Source organism: Panthera uncia (genome assembly GCF_023721935.1).
Source record: "Panthera uncia isolate 11264 chromosome B3 unlocalized genomic scaffold, Puncia_PCG_1.0 HiC_scaffold_1, whole genome shotgun sequence".
NCBI classification, from domain to species: Eukaryota; Metazoa; Chordata; class Mammalia; order Carnivora; family Felidae; genus Panthera; species Panthera uncia.
In genome coordinates, this window is record NW_026057582.1 from 65,368,154 (window position 1) to 65,387,524 (window position 19,371).

The 19,371-nt window shown below is 35.1% G+C and overlaps 1 protein-coding gene and 1 pseudogene across 1 annotated transcript in view; one reads left to right on the forward strand and one right to left on the reverse strand.

The window, feature by feature from the left end:
* SCFD1 (sec1 family domain containing 1) overlaps positions 1-19,371 on the reverse strand; it is a 121,285-nt gene that overhangs the window by 86,094 nt on the left and 15,820 nt on the right. The window contains exons 7-10 of the mRNA XM_049612961.1: positions 16,845-16,934; positions 14,044-14,099; positions 13,013-13,098; positions 10,811-10,910 (exon numbers count right to left, since the gene is read on the reverse strand). Of these exons, the coding sequence (XP_049468918.1) occupies positions 10,811-10,910; positions 13,013-13,098; positions 14,044-14,099; positions 16,845-16,934 (332 nt within the window). The remainder of the gene's footprint in view (positions 1-10,810; positions 10,911-13,012; positions 13,099-14,043; positions 14,100-16,844; positions 16,935-19,371) is intronic.
* LOC125909608 (MICOS complex subunit MIC27-like) lies at positions 1,260-2,240 on the forward strand (annotated as a pseudogene).

Below are 19,371 nucleotides of genomic sequence, written 5' to 3' on the forward strand. Positions count from 1 at the left end.
ATAAGTATAAAAGAATTGAGATCATACCATGCACACTTTCAGACCACAATGCTATGAAACTTGAAATCAACCACAGGAAAAAGTCTGGAAAACCTCCAAAAGCATGGAGGTTAAAGAACACCCTACTAAAGAATGAATGGGTCAACCAGGCAATTAGAGAAGAAATTAAAAAATACATGGAAACAAATGAAAATGAAAATACAACAATCCAAACGCTTTGGGATGCAGCAAAGGCAGTCCTGAGAGGAAAATACATTGCAATCCAGGCCTATCTCAAGAAACAATAAAAATACCAAATACAAAATCTAATAGCACACCTAAAGGAAACAGAAGCAGAACAGCAAAGACACTCCAAACCCAGGAGAAGAAGAGAAATAATAAAGATCAGAGCAGAAATAAATAATATAGAATCTAAAAAAATAGTACAGCAGATCAATGAAACCAAGAGTTAATTTTGAAAAAATAAACAAAATGGATAAACCTGTAGCCAGGCTTCTCAAAAAAGAAAAGGGAGAGAACCCAAATAGATAAAATCATGAATAAAAATGGAATTATTGCAACCAATCCCTCAGAAATACAAGCAATTATCAGGGAATACTATAAAAACTTATACGCCAACAAACTGGACAACCTGGAAGAAGCACCCACACACTTCCAAAACTCAAACCGGGAGAAATAGAAAACTTGAACAGACCCATAACCAGCGAAGAAATTCAATCAGTTATCAAAAATCTCCCAACAAATAAGAGTCTAGGACCAGATGGCTTCCCTGGGGAATTCTACCAGACATTTAAAGCAGAGATAAAATCTTTCCTTCTTAAGCTGTTCCAAAAAATAGAAAGGGAAGGAAAACTTCCAGACTCATTCTATGAAGCCAGCATTCCTTTGATTCCCAACCCAGACAGAGACCCAGCAAAAAAAGGGAACTACAGGCCAATATCCATGATGAATATGGATGCAAAAATTCTCAACAAGATACTAACAAATCTAATTCAACAGCATATAAAATGAATTAATCACCATGATCAAGTGGGATTCATTCCTGGGCTGCAGGGCTGGTTCAATATTTGTAAATCAATCAATGTGATACATCACATTAATAAAAGAAAAGATAAGAAACATATAATCCTGTCAAAGATGCAGAAAAGCATTTGACAAAATTCAGCATCTTTTCTTAATAAAAACCCTTGAGAGACAGTCGAACTGTTTGGTCCCTCTCTGCCCACCATATGAAAACTTACATGGAGAAGGTCACAGATATGGCGGCTGTTACGATGGGAAAACTGACAACCATACCTGCAGGTCTGATATGTGCATCTGTAAGTGTACATGCAGCCAAAGAAGAAGAATTGAAAAAGCAGCTAGTAAAACCAGAGCAGCTCTCCATATATACCACCCCACCTCTGCAGTCTAAATATGTCAAAGAGCAGCCTGGTCATTTACAAATAGGCTTTGCATCCATCTGCAAAACAACTGGTCATTATATTGGCTGGTGCAAGGGTGTTTATGTCTTTGTGAAAAATGGGATAATGGATACAGTACAATTTGGAAAAGATGCTTATGTCTATTTGAAGAATCCACCTAGAGATTTTCTTCCAAAAACTGGAGTGATTACAGTTTCAGGATTAGCAGGCTTGTTTTCAGGAAGAAAAGGTTCTAGGTTTAAGAAAATTGCTTATCCTCTGGGACTGGCCACTGTAGCAACTGTTTGCTACCCAGTTCAGTCAGTAATAACTGCCAAGGTAACTGGGAAAAAGGCATACACTACAAACCAGCAAATTTATGAAGCAGTTAAATCATTGTGGACAAAAAAACAACAAAAAAGAATCACTCCCTAAACCTAAAGAAAAAACTAAGAAAACTCTGGTGAAATAGAAATATCCGCAAAAACTCACAACCTGAAACTTTCAGTGCCTTTGCCAACAGAACTCATCTTTGAAACAAAGACAAAATCAGAATCTACCTCAGGTGCTACACAGTTTATGCCTGACCCCAAGCTCATGGATCATGGGCAGTCCCATCCAGAAGACATAGATATGTACAGTACTAGAAGCTGAAATAGTTTGCATAGAGAACTACAAGATGTGTGAAGTTGAAAATAATGATGAAAAAATCATGTAAAGGGTAACTGTGATACATAGAATATAACCTAAACCAAGTTTTTCCCTTACATCTTCTAATGTAATGTACAGTTTGACTAATCACAAAAGTCATTAAAACACAAACTGAATTCAATTCAAACAATATTAAATGACTGACGAAGAGGCAGAATTGGAAGTACTGGGATGCATTTAATGATTTTTAGCGGTGTTTATAAAAAAAACCAAAAATAGACTAAACATATAAACAATGATGAGACTAAAATCTGAGCAAATATGTATGTGGGCACAAAAATATTTACATAGATACACATACATATTTGCTTTACCTTTTTGAAACTAATGTCAGCTAAATTAGAATGTTGGGTAGAAGGATGTGTTCCCCACTTTTTCATTTCCCAGAGCTGAAATAAAAACCTTCAAGAAAGTTGGGATAGAAAGAACATACTTAAACACCATAAATCCATTTATGAAAAGCCCACAGCTAATATCATCCTCAATGGGGAAAACCTGAGAGCTTTCCCCCTGAGATCAGGAACACGACAGGGATGTCCACTCTCACCGCTGTTGTTTAACACAGTATTGGAAGTTCTAGCATCAGCAATCAGACAACAAAAGGAAATCAAAGGCATTAAAATTGGCAAAGATGAAGTCAAGCTTTCACTTTTTGGAGATGACATGATACCACACATGGAAAACCTGACAGACCACCAAAAATCTGCTAGAACTGATACATGAATTCAGCAAAATCGCAGGATACAAAATTAATGTACAGAAATCAGTTGCATTCTTATACGCTAACAATGAAGCAAAAGAAAGACAAATAAAGAAACTGATCCCATTCACAACTGCACCAAGACGCATAAAAACACCTAGGAATAAACCTAACCAAAAGATGTAAAAGATCTGTATGCTGAAAACTATAGAAAGCTTATGAAGGAAATTGAAGAAGATACAAAGAAATGAAAAAACATTCCGTGCTCATGGACTGGAAGAATAAATATTGTTAAAATGTCAGTACTACCCAAAGCAATCTACACATTCAATGCAATCCCAATCAAAATTGCACCAGCATTCTTCTCGAAGCTAGAACAAGCAATCCTAAAATTTGTATGGAATCATAGAAGACTCAGAATAGCCAAAGTAATATTGAAGAAGACCGAAGTGGGAGGCATCACAATCCCAGACTTTAGCCTCTACTACAAAGCTGTATTCATCAAGACAGCATGGTATTGGCACAGAAACAGACACATAGACCAATGGAATAGAGACTCCAGAATTGGAGCCACAAATGTAGGGCCAACTAACCTTTGACAAAGCAGGAAAGAGTATCCAATGGAAAAAAAGACAATCACTTTAACAAATGGTGCTGGGAGAATGGGCAGCAACATGCAGAAAAATTAAACTAGACCACTTTCTTACACCATTCACAAAAATAAACTCAAAATGGATGAAGGACCTGAATGTGACACAGGAAAGCATCAAAACCTACAGAAGAAAGCAGGAAAAAAACCTCTCTGACCTCAGCCGCAGCAATTTGACACATCTCCAAAGGCAAGGGACTTAAAAGCAAAAATGAACTATTGGGACCTCAGGAAGGTAAAAAGCTTCTGTACTGTAAAGGAAACAATCAACAGAACTAAAGGCAACCAATGGAATGGGAAAAGATATCTGCAAATGACATACTGGACAAAGGGCTAGTATCCAAAATCTATAAAGAACTCACCAAACTCCACACCCAAAAAACAAATAATCCAGTGAAGAAATGGGCAGAAGACATGAATAGACACTTTTCTAAAGAAGGCACTCAGAGGGCCAACAGGCACATGAAAAGATGTTCAACGTCACTCCTCATCAGGGAAATACAAATCAAAACCACACTCAGATATCACCTCATGCCAGTCAGAGTGGCTAAAATGAACAAATCAGGAGACTATAGATGCTGGCGAGGATGTCAAGAAATGGGAACCCTCTAGGGGCGCCTGGGTGGCGCAGTCGGTTAAGCGTCCGACTTCAGCCAGGTCACGATCTCATGGTCCGTGAGTTCGAGCCCCGCGTCAGGCTCTGGGCTGATGGCTCAGAGCCTGGAGCCTGTTTCCGATTCTGTGTCTCCCTCTCTCTCTGTCCCTCCCCCGTTCATGCTCTGTCTCTCTCTGTCCCAAAAATCAATAAACGTTGAAAAAAAAAAATTAAAAAAAAAAAAAAAAAAAAAAAAAAGAAATGGGAACCCTCTTGCACTGTTGGTGGGAATGCACACTGGTGCAGCCGCTCTGGAAAACAGTGTGGAGGTTCCTCAAAAAATTAAAAATAGATCTACCCGATGACCCAGCAATAGCACTGCTAGGAATTTACCCAAGGGATACAGGAGTGCTGATGCATAGGGGCCCTTGTACCCCAATGTTTATAGCAGCACTTTCAACAAGAGCCAAATTATGGAAAGAGCCTAAATGTCCATCAACTGACAAATACAAAGAAGATGTGGTTTATATATGCAATGGAATACTACTTGGCAATGAGAAAGAATGAAATATGGCCTTTTGTAGCAACATGGATGGAACTGGAGAGTGTTATGCAAAGTGAAATAAGTCATACAGAGAAAGACAGATATCATATGTTTTCACTCTTATATGGATCCTGAGAAACTTAACAGAAGACCATGGCGGAGGGGAAAGGAAAAAAAAAAAAAGTTACAGAAAGGGAAGGAGGCAAACCATAAGAGACTCTTAAAAACTGAGAATCAACTGAGGGTTGATGGGGGGTGGGAGGGAGGGGAAAGTGGGTGATGGGCATTAAGGAGGGCACCTGTTGGGATCAGCACTGGGTGTTGTGTGGAAACCAATTTGACAATAAATTTCATATTAAAAAAATAAAAAATAAAAATACAGTAAAAAATAATAAAAAAATAAAAATAAAAAAGGAGTGCTTCTAAAATGCTTTTCTAATAATCTTTTAAAAGTACTTATTTAGAAACCACTTCCTTTCTTCAATTGGAAAAAAAACCCTTTACATATTAGCATAAATTGTGGTTTAATGTTTCAAATAATAAAAGTCAGTAGCAGAGGGCCAAAGACACAAAAAGGGCACCTGAGATATGAAAAAACAAAGCCCAAGTAAAGAACAAGATACTAAGATGAAATAATGCCCATCCCCCTTTGCCCAATGGTAACTATTCATTGCAGATGAATAATCAAATCTACCCTTCCCACAACCAGGGTATAATAAAAAGGAATCATGACTAATTATTAATCGTACTTCTTATATCCCAGTAAAAGGAAAGGGGCACTGTAAGGTTTTCACTAGAAGAGTGTATTTCCCATGGTAAATGACCACATTCTTTCTGGCACACAAGGAAGCTGTGTGAATTTTTCAGTTGTTTCCAAGGTCTAGATATATAAATACTATCAGTGTTCCAGATTTTCAGGCAAAGATTTTTAATATAAAAAGCAAGCTCCAATTTTAGGTTACCGTTCATATCTAGAACTTTTACTCCATCTTGTGGAGGTAAAGGGAATAATTATTAAGAATGTTAAAAATTTCAAGGACACCTCAAAAGCAGTAGTTTTAACTAAAAAAAAATGACATAATTTATGATATCACAGTTATAGTTTTTTCACATTTAGAAACTGCATTAAAATTAATGAACAGGAACTACCATATGATCCAGTAATTGGACAAATGGGTACTTAACCAAAGAATATGAAAACACTAATTCGAAAGGATATATGCAATGCTATGTTTACTGCAGCATTATTTACAATAGTCAAGTTATGGAAAGAACCTGCTGTCTGCCAAAAGATGAACAGATAAAGAAGATATGGTATATACACACAATGGAGCATTATACAAACATAAAAAAACAATGAAATCTTGCATCTCCAACAATATGGATGGATCTAGGGAGCATAATGCTAAGTGAAATATGTCAGAGATAGAATGCATTCAAACACATATGATTTCACTCATCTGTGGAATTTAAGAAACAAAACAAATGAACTAAGGAAATAAAAGAGACAAACCAAAGAGACTCTGGACTATAGCGAACAAAGAGACGGTAACCAGAACAGAGGTAGGTGAGGGGGGATGGGTTAAATAAGTGAAGGGGATTAAGGGTACACTTATCTTAACAAGCAGCGAGTTATATACAGAATTGCTGAATCACTTTATACACCTGAAACCCTAACACTGTATGTTAACTGTACTGGAATTAAATTTTTTTTTAATTAAAAAAATATTAAGTTAAAAAATAAAATTAATGAACAGGATTAAGTCAGTGTAATTTGCATAGTTTATCTTAACCAATCTCTTTAAGGAAACTATTTTCGTAAGACCTAAATGTTCTGATAATAATGCTGAGAAAAGACTGTTTAAAGGTAATATGGAATCTGAGAACCTAGCCTAAGAAAGTTAACTAGAGATGTGTTCTATTATTTGTAACAAAAACTAAAACCAACAATAACCCAAATGTCCACAGGAATCCATTACTCCAACCTCCATGCAATCAGGGGGTAACATCTGCTTTGTTCACCACATATCCCAGTGACTAGCATGGAACAGGCACTTACAAATATTTTTTTGAGGGACACCTGGGTCGCGTGGTCGACTGAGCATCTGACTTTGGCTCAGCTCATGATCTCACCGTTCATAAGTTCAAGTCCCACATCAGGCTTTTTGCTGCGAGCAGAGAGCCCACTTCAGATCCTCTGTCCCCTCTCTCTGCCCCTCCTCTCCTCAGGCTCGTGTTCTCTCTCAAAAATAAACATTTTAAAAAATATTTTTTTGAACTGAATTTTTACGGACACAAGATTGCCAACTTTTAATTGTGTGAACTGAAGATGAGAGCAAAACCAACCAACCAAACAAACCCTCTACCATCTATTTTTAGCACCTTGTATTTTTAAAAGGATTATTTTAACTCCAAAGAACAGGAAATAAATATTACTTCATTATATACCTCACAAAAATACAAGGGTAATAAAAGGTAATGCACACACAAAAAAATTAATATTCACAGCCCTTTCTATTCTCATTTCACTCAACAACACTGAAAACCTCAAAGACCAGTATAAGCCTTATCTGGCTTGAGGAAAGCTCTGCTCTAAGTTATGTTTCCCAACTTTCTCTTCCAACAAAGGGGAATAAAAGCATATTTCTTCACAGTGCAATTACTTGTATATATACCTTAACTCCTGTGCTCAAAGCATCAATTACTTTCATTAGAAAAAATAGCAGTATCTTAATGTTCTATACAGCCTCCACATACAACCAGCAAGAATGAAGACATGACTCCTAACCTATACCACCCTTAGCTCCCACCCAAAAGCCAGGAACCCACCAACCAAATCTAAGATAATCAAAACTATCTCATCATGTCCATCTCTGTATGGCTCCCTATACTACCTCCCTCAGATCCCATCTCTCACTTTTAACCAATTCCTGAAACCATTCTCTCATACCCTCTGGAACTCCTACTCATTCAACAGCCAAATCTCCTTTTCTGAACATCTACTTGAAACTTCCACTGTACTTTCTTGCTCTCACTGAACTCCAACTGGTTGGACCCAGGACTGAGACAGTGGTCTTCCTTGCTACTCCCAGATTCTTCACTTATCCTCTTCCCTAAAACAACTCCACCTCTGAAATTCCTGCTATTAGTCTATAATAGCAGTTCTCACTCAGAGGCAGTTTTGCACCTCTTCATAGTCTGGGTATGGCACTGTGTGTAGACATTTTGGTAGTCACAACTGAGAAAGTGCTACTGACATCTAGACAGTAAAAGCCAAGGATGCTGCTCAACATCCCACAATGCACAGGGCAGCCCTCCACAACAAAAAATTATTGGGTCCAAAATGTCAATGCCAAGGTTGAAAAATCCTGGTCTATACTCATGCTGACCATTAATGCCACCTACAGAGGCATTTTTCTCATTAAAAAATTTTAATTTATAATTTTATAAATTTTAATGTATAATATTTAATATAATTTTTAAAAATTATAATTTTTCTCATTTAAAAATTGTTTTTTACCTCACCCTTGCAGCAACCACCACTTTTCTCAATTCTCCTAAACAGCAAAAACTCTTTCAGTTTGTCTCTATTCATTCTGTCTCTTCTTTCAATCTCTCTTAAACCTACTTCAGTGTTCTGCCCCTACACTATGGAAGCTGCTTTTACCACAGTTAGTAATAACCTTGATGTTGCCACACACATTGGTGACTTCTTAGTCCTGAGCATTTGTCTAAGTTGATTCCTGCCTCCTCTCTGAAAACAGTGAATTCACTGCCTTCCAAAACACCACAAATCTAGTTCTCATCTCTCACTTCTGGTTGGTTCTTGCTACATTATACTGTTAGTTCCTATTCTTCACCTTGACCTCTAAATGTTGAAAAACACCTCAGAGTTCAGTTCTTGGATTCTTCTATCTATATTCACCCCCTTAGTTATCTCCTTTTATCTCTTGGCTTTAAACCTATATATGGACTATTCCAAAATTTATTTCTCTAGACCAGATGTTCTTCTTGAACTCCACACTCATACATTTATTTGATATCTATGCTTGAATACTTTAACAGGCATCTCACATTTAACATGTCTAAAACTCAACATCTGATCTTCTCCCCCAAAATTTCTCCTGCCATGTCTCTCCTATCTCAATAAATAACATCTGTCCATTTGCAAAAGCAATACTCTGGACTTATCTTTGACTTCTCTCTTTCTCTTAGATCCCACATCCAATTCATCAGCAAATCCTATGCTCTACATTCCAAAGATTGTCATAACCCTTACCATTTCCATCCTGTTGTAGGCCATCATTATCTCTTGCTAAGATAACTGCAATAGCTTCCTACTGGTCTCTTGACTCTTCATATGCCCCCCAAAGAAAGTGTTTTCAACACAGCAGCTAGAGTGATACTCTTAAAATGTTTATCAGATGTCACCCTTTACTCAAAACTGCATGTGGCTCCCCATTTCCCTCAAATTGAAAGTCAGTATCCCTACAATAGCCTATAATGTCCTATGCTACATGGTCTCCCATATCCTATTTAACTTCATCTCTTGCTATTTTCCCCCTGCCTTACTTTGCTCTGGTCATCTTGGCTACCTTGTTATCTTTAAAAAAAAATTTTTTTTTAACACTTATTTATTTTTGAGACAGACAGAGAGAGAGAGAGCATGAACAGGGGAGGGTCATAGGAAGAGGGAGACATAGAATCTGAAACAGGCTCCAGGCTCTGAGCTGTCAGCACAGAGCCCGACACGGAGCTCGAACTCACAGACTGTGAGATCGTGACCTGAGCCGAAGTCAGACGCCCAACCGACTGAGCCACCCAGGCGCCCCCCTTGTTATCTTTTAAACATGCTAGGCATCATTCTGCCTAGAATGCTATTCTCCCATATAGATATTAATTCACTACCTTACCTCCTTTAGATCTTTTCCCAAATATTTTGTCAGAGAGTAGGCCCGCCAGTAGTGGTTGAATTCTTCTTCAGCCTCTTACATGACCTCCTAAAACTAGCTTCCATGTTCCCTTACTCAGGGTTTAATTCAGTAGTCCCTTTGATTCTTCTTGCCCTCTATACTGAATCAGAGTTGCCTACTATTACATCAACACTCATCCTAGAGTCTAAAACAACACAAGACCCCAGGAGGGGCACCTGGGTTGCTCAGTTGGTTAAGTGTCTGACTCTTGATCTCAGCTCAGGTCATGATCTCATGGTCCTAGAGATCAAGCTCTGTGTAGGGCTCTGCACTGATAGTGCGGAGCCTGCTTGGGATTCCCTCTCCTTCTCTCCCTCAAAATAAATAAAAACTTTATTTAAATAAACCTTATAGCTAGAATATGGGTTTTAAAGAAACAAACCAAACAAAAAACCATCTATTGTCATGTTTTTCATTTCTTTTCTAGATGACATTTCAGGAACTCTTTGCAATAACGATATTATTATATACTATAATCCCTAGAGGCCTGGGCCAGAAATTAGTAAATTAGAGTGCTAGTCTTTGCAGAGCAAATGATTTAGGTTCAAATTCTTTAACTTTGGGTCTAAATTTTTCTATCACATGGGGACTATTCTGGCTTTATTACATTATGCCTTGTACAGAAATTATTTGTGTACATATTTTCTGCCCAGTGCCTTTGAAGGCTGGGGCTCTTTTATTTATCTGTGTATATCACATGCCATACACACTATTTAATACATGAATATATGTATGCATATAAATACAGATTTTTGTTTCAAACATGATTTTAAATATATGGAATTACTTCAGAAAACATGTGGTGTAATATAAAAATTACTATTTCTTTTTACCATAAAATGAGGCTACCTGATTCCCAGGAAAAAGGGAGAAATTATGGCTTTCCTCCCCAGAGAGAAACATATTATTTATTTACTTTCTCAGTATGGGAAAAACAAATGAAAAAACTTGTATGAAAACTTTTTTAAAAGTCACTCATTTTCTCCATTCCTTTTCTTTCCATCACTGGCAACAATATAAATGATTAATCTTACACTTTAAAGATCATAAATTCAATGCTTCACTATTCTCCATCATCCACATCCAGTGATACCAAATCCCATCACTTTTTCTTTCATATTTCTCACCTCCATCCTTCTCATCTGTGTTTTGGTAGCCATGACGTTAATTTTAAATTAAAAGGACCAATGAATGTTACTACATTTTAGTAAAAAGTAGTATATTTAGCCTCTTACCAGTACATCATGCACCAAGGCTTGATATGTCCAAGTATGGTGTAAAGGAGTTGCCAAATCTATGTTTCTGTCAACAAGGACTAATAAAGGCCTTTGGAAGCTGTAAATATATTTAAAAAATTATATAACTCCTGGTAACAGTATATACATCTCCATTTTTCTAATACCTTTCAGTATATACCATTCTGATATGAACAATAAGTATGCTAATACTAGCATTCCATAATAGTTTGCTCTATGCTTTGGACTACTTAGAGCCTGTGTATAATGCTAGATTATTAAGTCTCAGGGAATTGTCTTAAAGGATAAAATCTATACAAGTACTTTTACAGAATAATTGTATAGTTATCAAAGTAAGAATAAGTTGCTTCTACTCAGATTTATATTTCACATTTCTGGAAAAAAGGAAAAGCTATTGTCAGTTTCTGGGAAAATTAGAAGACAGAGTAGGATCTTATAAATGTACACTAATGTTCGACAGCTTCAAATAACAAATTACAACTTTTTTTCTGTAAACACAAATTCAAAACAGCAGACTCTAGAGAAGAACCTTATGAAACCCTATCCCATTATAAGATATAAAACTAAAAGCATTAAGCCACAACGGTACCTAATTATATTATTATTCACCTACCAGATACTTCATATATTATTGATGTGAAGCAGACTTAAAGCAAAGTGAGGCACAAAGTCATCTGGTTGCCAATTTGGCACTAATGTATCAAGAGTATACATCAATTTTACAAGATACTGTTATCTGATTATATTAATTATGCACGTTTTTTTCTGCTAGAGACCTTTGACCATTTTAGTAACTCATTACACTGTACTGATTATAAATGTACTGCACTGATCATAAAACTCTGCAATAAATAAGTAGGAGTGGCAAAGTTACCACCTACTATCATTTATTACTCCAGAGCTAGGTGAAAGGCAAGGAAGGACTGCCTGTGGCAGTTTCTTAATTCAGCACTAGTGAGATTTGGGGCTTATTCTGTGCACTGTAGGATGTTCAGCGGCATCCTATAATGTAGCCCACTAGATTCCAGTAGCATTTACCCAGGTGTCAAAGCCAAACAGGTCTCCAGACATTGCCAAATTCTTATGGAGAATCATAACCTACAACTGAATTCAAATGTATTTAACAACAGTCAGTAAGGCTACTGACTCCTAATTAAAATAATTTAGAAATGCATCCAACAAATTAAAAATGACCACTATGTTATAAATTATTTATTATTAATATTATTATAAATAAGTTTTTAGAAATTATCCAAATAAAAAAGTGCCTTTATATTGGTTTCTAAGGCTTTTATGAGAGCACTGTAAGAAGGGAACTGTTAAGTAAAATATGCTATAGTAGTTCCTTCTGTTGAAAAAAAAAATTAGCTGAGAATTTCACATTTCTGCTCTCTTTAATGAGAAACATTTTTAAGAATATTTAAACCCAACAATGAAATCACAGAAGATTTTAAAATAATGTAGGAGCCAAGACAGCTGAACAAACAATTGAAACACAATGCTAGTATAAACTGCAAATTATAGAAATAGTACATAAGACCGTAGGATCCATCTAAATTAACTTGAAGTCTATGGAAATTTACCATAGAATTATCATTCCTAGAAGGTATTATACTCTCTAAGTATCAGTTTATTTTCACAGGCTTTATTTATTAATTCACCTAAAAGTGGGGGTAGGAATTAATTTTCCAAAATATTGTCTATTCCCCTTGAAATAATTCTCAGCCATCTGTGTGGGTTTATCTACTTCTTTACACCAATATTGCCCATTGATTTTAATAAACAAATATTTCAAGGTAAAAACAGAAACCAGTTGATAGCTCAAAACATACAAAAGCATCACAAGTTTTTCACTTATTTTTAATGTTATTACCAACAGGCTTAATGATAATCGGTATAAAATGGCTTCTGACCTTCAAAGCCATATAAACAGAAAAATTTCCCCTACAGATGACAAAAATGCAAAAGACAAAATGCTAACAATAGAACATAAACTGAATAAAATATTCCACTTGTATTACAAGAACAATCTGAGTCAAAACCGTGACAGTGATTACCTCATTAAAAAGAAACAAATTTCAATTACAAGTATAAGGGTATTTTATAACATAAGAAAACAACCCAAAAAATGCTATAAATCTATAAATTTCTTTTCAAGTCCTATATTAACTAACATAATACCTGAATTGGCCAGCTCCAAGTGTGTCACCTGTAAAAAGACTGTTTCTTGCATCTCTGAGATTTTCTCGAAGTTTCTTATCTAGTTTCTGAAAAATCAAATTTGATAATAACTTTTAAAAAACAATTTCACAGAACTTTGTTCAGGAAAATCATAATATGTTCTTAGTTTCATAATTAAGAAACTTGGAATTTCTTTACAAAACAGCAATTCTAAAATCTAAATATTTTAGCTTCTTTATTCAATATTATCATAACTTGAACTTAAAAAGAACAATGCCTTTTCTACTGTGACTCAGGCCTGATTTGACTTCCAATCACTATTCATTCACTATTTTTTCTTTAGGTACAGCAACAATTTGCAATGAGCCACCGTCTTTCCCCAGTCATGACTCTTTGTATAAGGAATGTGTCCACAGAGTGATGCCACAAGAGGTTCCAGAATAGAGATGGGATATGTGAAAGAAAGCAGCCCTCCATCAATCAATGATTCACTTTGGCTAAGAAAACTAAAAAAGGTGAGTGTATCTTCCATCTTTCAATACCACTTACCTTGTTTCCTTTTCATTCGTTTTGTAACTTCTCTAAATCTTATTTTTTAATTTTTAAAGCAAATTTTTGAATGCTCAATTTACTCCAATATAGTAAAATAGCAAAATGAACTTCATTTTAAAAATGGTTATGTCAATATACATTTGCTAAATGAAGTTAAATATAAAATGATTTGGGGGATCAAATTTGTGTAAAATACTACTTGTAGACACAAAGTGGAAAGACGAATATACGTTTTAGTAAACAAGAAAAAGCTGGAACAGCACATCAGAGAAAATCATTTTTATCCATCATGTCAAGTACACAATGATTACTTTTTATTTTTTGTGGAATTCCAATGTTAAAAAATAAAAATACTTGCTTTTGGTATTTAGTATATAACCCATAGTAATCATATAATATTAACAAAAACACTTGAGGTACTTATGGAAAACAACTGATACATTATTATTTATTGCCAATGGATATCTGCATGAACTCACCACTGCTACCATTTCCGCTGCTGTTCCTCTTGAACATCTGATTATAGGAACAGCACCTATTGTAACAACAGTTAGCAATCATTTCAGCTCTTAATAATTAAAATGGATACTTATAAAACACCTAAGCATCAAAAATAGAAGTATATACAATTTCAGGCTACAAACATAAGAAGATTTATTATCTCAAGAGTAAAAGCAAGGTTTAAAAAAAAAGAAACATCAGGGAGTCAAAAAAAAAAGACTATTTTTTTTATATAGCATTGGCCAATCGGTGCAATCAGAGATTTTTTTCAATGAATTAACTAAATCAATATATGACTTCCTACAGACAGGTTCAAAGAGTTTGTTCACAGGATTCACTTTAATTTGACTTAAAGGAAAAGAGTGAAAAGAGCTTAGTTAATTTAGTGGTTTGTTATTATTATTCTTTATTTTACAATTTAACAATGAAGTATTACAGTCTAAAAAAAAAAAATTAAAGATAACATATTCTTCATGTAACGTGAAAAGCTCCTCAAAGGCCTCAGTTCATTATTGAATCAACTCTATTAGACCTCTTAACTTCTCTCTTTATTACTCCAAGTTTTATCAAAGGTTGAAATCCTAAAGTTATAAAAAAATAAATAAATAAATAATCCAATTGCACTGAAAATCTCAGAAAACTGAGAACACCGTAATCTTTATATGCTGAAATTGCTGCATTTTAGATTCTATACAAAGCACGTTCAGTCAACTGGAAAAGTAAAAATGTAGAATATTAGCAAAATTTTTAAAGCTCTTTTCTTCTAAGGGCAAATTATATATGCCTGTTATAAAAAATTCAAATAATATTAGAAATATATAAAGTTAACCCTCTTCACTCCAGCACCATAAAGAATCCCCACTAAGAATTAGACATGGATGTCTTCAGGTTATTTTCTACATATAGTCTTTTATTTTAAAATTTTTTTTTTTTAACGTTTATTTATTTTTGAGACAGAGAGAGACAGAGCATGAACGGGGAAGGGGCAGAGAGAGAGGGAGACACAGAATCGAAGCAGGCTCCAGGCTCTAAGCCATCAGCCCAGAGCCCGACGCGGGGCTCGAACTCATGGACAGCGAGATCGTGACCTGAGCTGAAGTCGGACGCTTAACCGACTAAGTCACCCAGGTGCCCCATATAGTCTTATTAAGTGCATTTATGAAGAGTACAAAAAACAAAAATAGGTATTATACATCCTGTTCTTAAATTTGCTTTTTTTCATTTAACAGCTTCTTATTGACATCCTCCTATATCAGACTGGCAGGAATTTCAATTTCTCTTTTGCAAAAATCACTTTCTAACACTGTATATAATAAAGGTAGCTCTAATACTTCAGTGGTCTTTATACTGCTCTTTTTCAATCTACCTTTATCATGAAAATACAACGATCATCAAGGTAAAACAATCTTACATCCACGAAAACCTTAGCATTCAACACAATTATGGACAATGTGTAGGATGGCAAATAGGAAGGTTAATTATGTCTGTTTAATGACTGAAAGTTATATATACATGTGCTTTGTTTACAACAGTAACAACTCCACTTGAAGGTACTGAAGGTACTCAAAAGCAGGCAGAAAGTGGAGGAATGTAAAACTCTTGAAAGAACAGCTAGATTTGAAAAATGAGATACGCTGTTAAGCAGCTTTCCTTCTGAAGTTACTTTCCAGTTTGCAAGGCACAGAAGAGAAAGAGCTCGGCAGAAAACAGAAGACTTAATGAGCTAAGGAATCAAAGACTGGAGTTCAGGGCTGGAAATTATAGGAGAAAATCCCTAAAAGGAGGGACCCCAAAATTTGCATGCAAATTCTCCTCAAACTTGTCTATATCTTTAACTATTCACAGTATCTGTTTTTTGCTTAATTTTCTCATTTGTGAAATGGAGAAACTTTCCAGTGTGATCATTTTAACTGTTAAGGTTTTCAGCGTCTACAAAATTAAAATTGCAATTAGAAGGTTTCTTTTTTTAGATACTTATTTATTTTTAAAAAAAACTTTATTTTTAGAGGGAGAGAATTCAAGCAGGGGAGAGGAGCAGGAGGGGAGGGAGAGGAGGAAGGAAGGAGGCGAAGGAGGGGGGGGGGGGGAGAGAGAGAGAGAGAGAAAATGAATCTTAAGCAGGCTCCACACTCAGCATGGAGCCCAACATGGGGCTGGATCCCACAACCCTGGGATCATGACCTGAGCTGAAACCGAGTTAGTCATTCAACCGACTGAGCCAGGTACCCCACAATTTGAAGGTTTCTAAAAACATCTATTAGTAATATTAAAGCATAAAATGACACATTAGGTACTGAATGCAAAGTAGCTGTTAAGTAAATTTAGACATACCAAAGAAATGTTTAAAATTCTGAGAGTATAGTAGATTAATATTATATGTAAATTTAGTGTTTTCTGGAACCTTCTGAGTGTACCTTAATAGTTACACTTATCTTTCTACTTAAAAGTATATCTGAAATTTTTCCTAATGGAATATTAAAAGAAAATTAGCAGGCACATAGTTTAAGTCACCATCAAACCATTCAAATGTAGAAAATTATAATTACCAAAGACATCTAAGGAAACAACCCAATAGAGCTATGAAATGCTAACTCAAGAGGAATTAAGTACATCAAATTATTAGAAAAATTATGGTTCTGTATAGTACAGTATGTATGTTTTATCCCAATTCTGGAGAGAGAGCCTACAGAGATCCAGACAAGAGGATCTTGTAACAGATGAAAATGAGTTGTCAAGTAATTTATTTTGAAGAAATAACCAGAAAGATTTGAAAACTTACCCAGTGTAACAAAAAAGCAGAAGAGGCTGTCAACAATAGTGTCCATAACAGTTTCCATTTCTGTGTCTGTGATATCTGGCCTATTAATGGCTAAAGTAACAAATGGGGAAAAAAGTACCAAAATTTATGCCTTGATAACATTGGTAATACTTAAACAAGTAAAACTTTTTATGTGTTGAACTTTTAAGTGGATGAGTATCCATTAAAAATTATACTATCTCAAAAAAAACACAATACCTCAATATCAGAGTAGTATTAAGAAAAAAATCTACCACATAAAGTATATAAAATTTTTGCCAGAAAATAAAAAAAATCATATTCCATAATTTTATTCACAAACATTAGATGGCTTCCAGAAACTATTGATCTCATTACCCAACTACTGCCAGAAAAGGACAATGCAAATCAATTATTGCAAGACCAGTGTCACATATAATTTTCTTTGTATTATATTAAGTTACATGAATTTCTTTTCTGACACATTACACTGTACCTAAGTGGTTTCTTAACTTCAGTGGGTTTAAGAATCACTCTAGAAATATGAAAGAAGAGAAAGTTTCTCTGGAAGCTATTAAAAATTCAAGTTTCTCAGCCCTTTTCCTCAGGGATTCAATTCAATAGATTCTGATAATTCTAAGAAATCTGCCATTTTTTTTTAATGTTTACTTATTTTTGAGAGAGAGAGAGATGGGGGTGGGGACAGTGGGAGGGACGGGGAGGCACAGAGAGAGAGGGGGACAGAGGATCTGAAGCAGGCTCTGTGCTGAGAGCAGAGAGCCTGACATGGAATCAAACTCATGAACCCTGTGAGATCATGACCTGAGCTGAAGTCAGATGCTTAACCAACTGAGCCACCCAAGCACCCGAAATCTCCAATTTTGACAAGCACCTCAGAAGATTCTTAGGGCTACATTAAAAAAACAAAACAAAAAAAACCACACTGCTGTGAAGACTATGCTAGACAAAGACCTTACCTTATTCATCTTCCATCTCACACAATACCTTCGCCCATTATCTGACAAGTAGATGCTCAGTAAATATTTTTAAGAGAGAGACTGGACTAAAAATATTATCTATAAAATATTTTTAATTTCCCAACATCCCAAATGTGAAAACAAATATAAAACTCAATACAACTTATGATTATCATGAGAGGAAAGCAGAATCCAACTGGATATACTGAAATATTTAAAGAAAATATGAACCATGCAGAGAACATAAAAATAATAAAGAATTCAACCAGGCAATACAGAATCTGGATGAGGGAATGTGCTAATGTTGCAGACTGCCATTCATTCATTCAATCATATGACAGAAATGGACAAAAGATACAATGTAAATTATGTAAATTCAAGCTACACCAATCCGGAGAAATACTCAACTCATTCTGTCAATCACTGGTACAGGTAAAATCCAAATGGAAGCCTTCAGCCCTTAGGTCCTATGACCTGGTCTCACACCTCTAAATGAGAACTGACTCGAAGAGTCAAAAAAAATGCCCATCAATGACCTCAACTCATTCATGTTAACAACCTGGTTTGAGATAGTAGCTGACTTTGAGAAGATAAATCTGCTTCCTTTATTGGATAAATTCCCAATTCATGAAAAGTAGATGATATTAATAAAAGCCATGATATCAACATATTTATGTTTGGGATAATCTGTTTAACATGATCACTTAAAGCACTTGCAATGTCTGAGAGGATTTGGCACATAATTACCAAATGGTTAAGAGCACTGTCTCTGGATTGAGTGCCTCGGTTTAGTAACCTGGTTCTGCCATTTTCTTATCAAGTTACTGAATATCAGTGCCTTGGTTACTTCATTCAGAAAATGGGAATAATACCTACTTCACAAAGTTACTCTGAGAAGTAAATGAACCTGTACTGTAAAGTGCTTATAGAACTATCTATTAATATTATAAATATACTATTGAGAATCTAGACAATTAACCATGTAATTATGCTTTAAAATTAAACTTGTACTTTAAATTTAATTCTTAAGTTAATTCTTAATAATTTCAGACTTATGATTCTTTAAGATATAAAAAAAATTAATTACATTTATAAGTATGTGAAGGTGTAATGAATTTAGGCTCACTATAAATTTAATTATTTTTACAAATTCTTTAAATATTAGATTTATAAATTTGCCTGGTCTCATTTTTAAAGTATTTAAAGAAAATACTAAATTTATAAATGCAATTTAAACTGTTTAAGGGAATTCAGCAAACCAAGTATGCGGACTAAGCTTGTTCATTGGGACTGATTAGAATCTAGTCTGTTTAATCTGAGTTAACTGATCAAAAAAGTTAAGGTGCTTGGTTAGTTTTTTTGTTTGTTTTGCTTTGTTTTAATGGAACACTTCATGAATGTGCATATTATCCTTGCACAGGGGCCACATCAATCTCTGTATGGTTCTAATGTTAGTCTATGTGTTGCTGAAGTAAGCACAAGGTGCTTTGTTTTTATATAACCAGATTTACAAATAATCTAACAATTGGTAAGTTTAGCTTAAAGTTAGCTGA